The following is a 4,501-nucleotide window of genomic DNA, read 5'->3' as shown; positions in this document are numbered from 1 at the left end:
CTTTATTATTAAATCTAAATTAAATTATAATAAAAAATTGAATTAAAGAAATTATACAGAAAGTGAAAACTTTTAAATAGTTAATTTAATATTAATATCGATACATTTTTTTTCAATTTATATTTCGTTCAAAATAAAAATATTATCATTTTCTAAAACCACGTAAAACCGTATTATATCGATAGAGAAAATGAATACAATGAAACATTAAAATCGAGATATATCTTGCTGCATTGCGCGAGTACCCTTCTAATATATATATATATATATATATATATATATGTGTGTGTGTGTATTCATATTTATCTAAACTAGTCAATGGTTGTTTTCAACTAATAAGCTTAATGAGTGGTTAACTTATTTGGTTAAGATATATTAAGGTGTTAAATTTTAATTTAATACAAAGAGAGTGAGTTAACATGTTAAGTTAGTCCATCATATCTTAATGTATTAAGTTAATTTGTTTTCCAAGATTAACATTATGCTACAATTTTTAGTCACATGTCTCACTAAAAAATATATAGTTTTACCAACATATATGCATAAATTAAAAATTGTAATCAAATAATAATACTTATTGGAGTTTGTTTCAAATGCAACCCATCACATTTGTACAACCAATGTAACCTAATAAATTGAAATATTTATGGAAATGATGAGAGTTTATTTATTATGATTTAAATATTTATGGAAGATGAATAAGGTTCATTAATTATGATCAATACTTTATATTAGAAAACAATCAAAACTTCTATCAAATTACATATTCATCAAATTAAATGGACTCTTGAGATTGAGTTGTATTGGTTGTACAAATATAAAGGGTTGTATAATAACTCACCTCTACTTTATTGTTTTAAATATATTTTAAGTTATTAAGTATCGTAACACCCCTAAAATAAGAGTAAATTTAAACTGCTAAAAACAACTGGAATTAGCATCGACCATGTATAAATTTACCCATGAAATTGACTAAGAGCATTTACATCAAAAAGTGAATGAACAACCTACTAATATAAACCAATCTAAAGTTCAGATTACAAACAGGTGTCATTATCACCACCAAAAGAATCATGTCTAATCATAGCGCCAAATCATCAAAAGCTGCCAGTTCCAAAAAAGTGCCTCTACCAACATTGGACACTCTGCTCAAGCCTTGGGAGCTCCACCGCGTAGAGATCCTGATATATATATATATATATATATATATATATCATTTAAGATAAAGTGCTATGCTTAATGCCTAGTGAGATCAAATCGTTTATAAATAAAGTTAATAACATGAAAATAGGAAACATAAACCTTAAACCAAGGCAAAGGTCCAAGCACTGTATCATAAAGACTCTGATATCAACGGTACGTCTTGCAACGATGGGGGGATGCCAGATTTCTATTGATCGGTATAAAACACAAAAGTAGGCCACAAATCCATGTTATAGAGCTTATATTACGTAACATTAGTCATCAAGTTCAACCACCCACGGCCTATAGTACGAGTCCTCTAATGAACCAAGATATGCTCATTTGTTAGAATTAAGCCATTACCAGTTACACAGTCATCAAGTTCAACATCCACGATTTATAGTTCGAGTTCCCCGGTGATTCAATATGCGTATCTATCTATGTATGGAAACAATCATCCCATGAAACTCATAAATCGACTCCAATACCTATGGATCCATTACATTAGAGTCTATTAGCCTAATACTCAAAAGTATTCTAGATGTGTCAATCTATTCATAAATAAAAACGTGATATGTGAGTTCTAAATACTTCATTATTTTGGACACGATGGTTCATATCTTTTATCTAAGGTACAAAATCATCCGGTGAACAAAAAGTGGTGAAATTCCAAAATTTCCTGAATAGTCAATTAAATGGACATTAATCATCAAATAGAGAAAATATCAAGGGGAATGTTTAGGAGACTAAAACATAACATTTTAAAATCTGAAGAGGAATAATAATCCCTTTGTGGCCACAGAGGTGCAAATGCGGTGACTCCGAGATATCTGTAAAGCAGGTGGTTGCCTTGGGATTAGTCGGTTCGCATAGCGGGTTGGATATCCAGGTTAATAAAAAAAACATTTTAACATGTATAAAAGTTCAGAAAAGGTTAGAATGAACTCATAATACTACCTAAAAACCTTAAAAACGGTGCGAAGGATGAGATCTTGAAGCTTCGATCACCAAAAATTGAATCTTGCACTTAATGTTCTTATATGCCTCCAAAAATCACTAAAATGATGCCTTAAATGATTTAGGGTCGAAGTAAATGAATAGAGAATGAACGATGATGAGAGGTGAGGAGAAAAATGAACTTAACCTACTAAAATCTCCCCTTTTTACCCACTAGACATTTCACACGACCTTGTTTTGCGACCTTTAGGTCAGGGTGCAAGGGTCACCCGTGTTTTGACCAATTCAGAACCGAAGCTATTAGCCCGCACCAACACTGTTTCTCACCCGTCTTTGCTCTTTTTCAAGATTTATCTTGCAAGACTTACTAAGTTCATAATTTGATAGTTTATATATATATATATATAGAGAGAGAGAGAGAGAGAGAGAGAGTGGTTGGTTATTATACAACCATTGACATTTGTGCAACCAATACAACCCAATCTCAGCCGTCTATTTCATTTGATTAATATGTAATTTCATAGAAGTTTTGATTGTTTCCTAATATAAAGTATTGATCATAATTAATGAATCATATTCATCTTCCATAAATATTGAAATCATAATAAATGAACTCTCATCATTTTCATAAATATCTCAATTTATCGAGTTGCGTCGGTTGTACAAATGCGACGAGTTGTATTTGAAACAAACTATATATATATATATATATATATATATATATATAAAGTTCAAACGAGAATAAAGTTCATTATGATAACATTTTTTTACTATGGTCAATCACATGTAACATTATAGTCAATAACGTGTGATACTATACTAGAGACATGGGCGAAATTTGGCGAGTTCCGAGTCACAGGCAATCCCCGCACCACCGGATCCGTTAACTTGTATTATCAGATGTGATAATATTTATTAAAATTACATTTGTGACCCTATGCAACAATGTACATATACTTTATTTATTTATAAAAGCGGGTGATACTAAAGGGGTAACAAGCATCATGGAGGAGACGGCTCGAAATAAGCCTCCGGCGTCGCCATCGCCGCCGTGCCACCGGAGTTTGCTTCACTCCACGACCGCGGCTGCACACCAAGCACGAAGAATACCACCTTTTCCAAACCCGCAAACACTTTATACTCATCCAAAACCCTATTCCAAACCCCACTCACAATACAGTAACTGCTGTCACCTGACCGATGATGGGCAGCGTGCCGCGATTGAGCTATCACCACTCCGGCATCTTGCAGCGCCACCACCATCGCCGGCAGCTTGCTTTTACTCTCATGAGCCCATGCATGGATCTGCACAGCAAACAAGACGCCCCCACTAAACATCCCCACAAACCCCATCACCGCCGGTTGGTCATGCCAGATCAAATTCATCGGCGGCACCACATGCGTGATAATACGCGCCGCCACATGTAAGTTGCTGGAAAACTGACGTTTAGTGGTGGCCCATGGCAGTTCGTGGTGGCGCCGGAATGTGTCAATATGTGAACCAAGAATTGGAATTGAGAAATCGCCATAATTATCGAACACCCAATGGTATACACCGGAGAAAAGGTCAACGAACAAATAGCCGATGAATCCAGCCAAGATGGTTTTGAGCCATGTGTGTGAATGGGTGGAGCCGTAGACGACGGCGTTGGCTAGGGAAAACAGTACTGTGGTGCATCCGGTAGCCACCCATACATGGTGAGACCAAGTTGGGTTAAGGCTTGGGTCATGGAATGTGGGCGGAGTAATGAGTGGTGTTTGGTTGAGTTTCAACATTGCTGGCCGGAGTTTGTGATGGAACGGTGGTTGTGGTGGTGGCGTAAGGTGGACATTGGAAGAGTAGCTGCTGTGGTATATATAGATCAGATTGGAAGAGTCAAGAGTGGCTTGTTTGCATGGTTAATGGTTAATATTCAAATTTTATGGCCTATATATCTATACTATATTATAAAGCATTTGCCTAAAACTCTTAAAAACTCTTAAAACTCTTAAAAACTCTTAAACYCATTCATCCTTATCCGATTTCATCCCATATATGAATTCGTGTAACTAACTGCAGATAAACACAATCAAATACAGGATAAATGTCTCATTTTAAATCTAAAATACAATTAGTATAATCATTAAATTCTAACAGAATATTTAAGGGAAAAGTTCAAAAAAACCCAATGAACTTTACTATTTGGAATGATTAAGTCCTTGAAYAATTTTTTAGAACAAATAAATCCTTAAACATTTTAAAATATGTTAAATAAGTCATTATACTCTACAAAACCTACTAAATAGATCCTTATTCCTTAAAATATTAACCTGCAACCTGAATAGAAGGTAATTTAAATAAATAAATAAAAAACTTAAAAAA

At 34.2% G+C, this 4,501-nt stretch overlaps 1 protein-coding gene across 1 annotated transcript; it reads right to left on the bottom strand.

Annotated features, from left to right (window-relative positions):
* Positions 1 to 3,141: 3,141 nt before the first annotated feature.
* On the bottom strand, positions 3,142 to 3,915 carry LOC112514211 (fatty acid desaturase 4, chloroplastic-like). Its single transcript, XM_025120541.1, has one exon. The coding sequence runs from the start codon at positions 3,913 to 3,915 to the stop codon at positions 3,142 to 3,144; it is 774 nt and encodes a 257-aa protein (XP_024976309.1).
* Between the last annotated feature and the right edge of the window lie 586 nt (positions 3,916 to 4,501).

This window comes from Cynara cardunculus (assembly GCF_001531365.2).
Source record: "Cynara cardunculus var. scolymus isolate 2C chromosome LG 6, CcrdV1, whole genome shotgun sequence".
Classification (NCBI taxonomy): Eukaryota; Viridiplantae; Streptophyta; class Magnoliopsida; order Asterales; family Asteraceae; genus Cynara; species Cynara cardunculus.
Note: the sequence above shows the minus strand (reverse complement) of the source record. Positions and strands in the feature narration are given on the sequence as shown.

Bases quoted from the DNA above. Each gene is read 5' to 3' on its own strand.
- LOC112514211 (XM_025120541.1), bottom strand. From the start codon at position 3,915: ATGTTGAAACTCAACCAAACACCACTCATTACTCCGCCCACATTCCAT.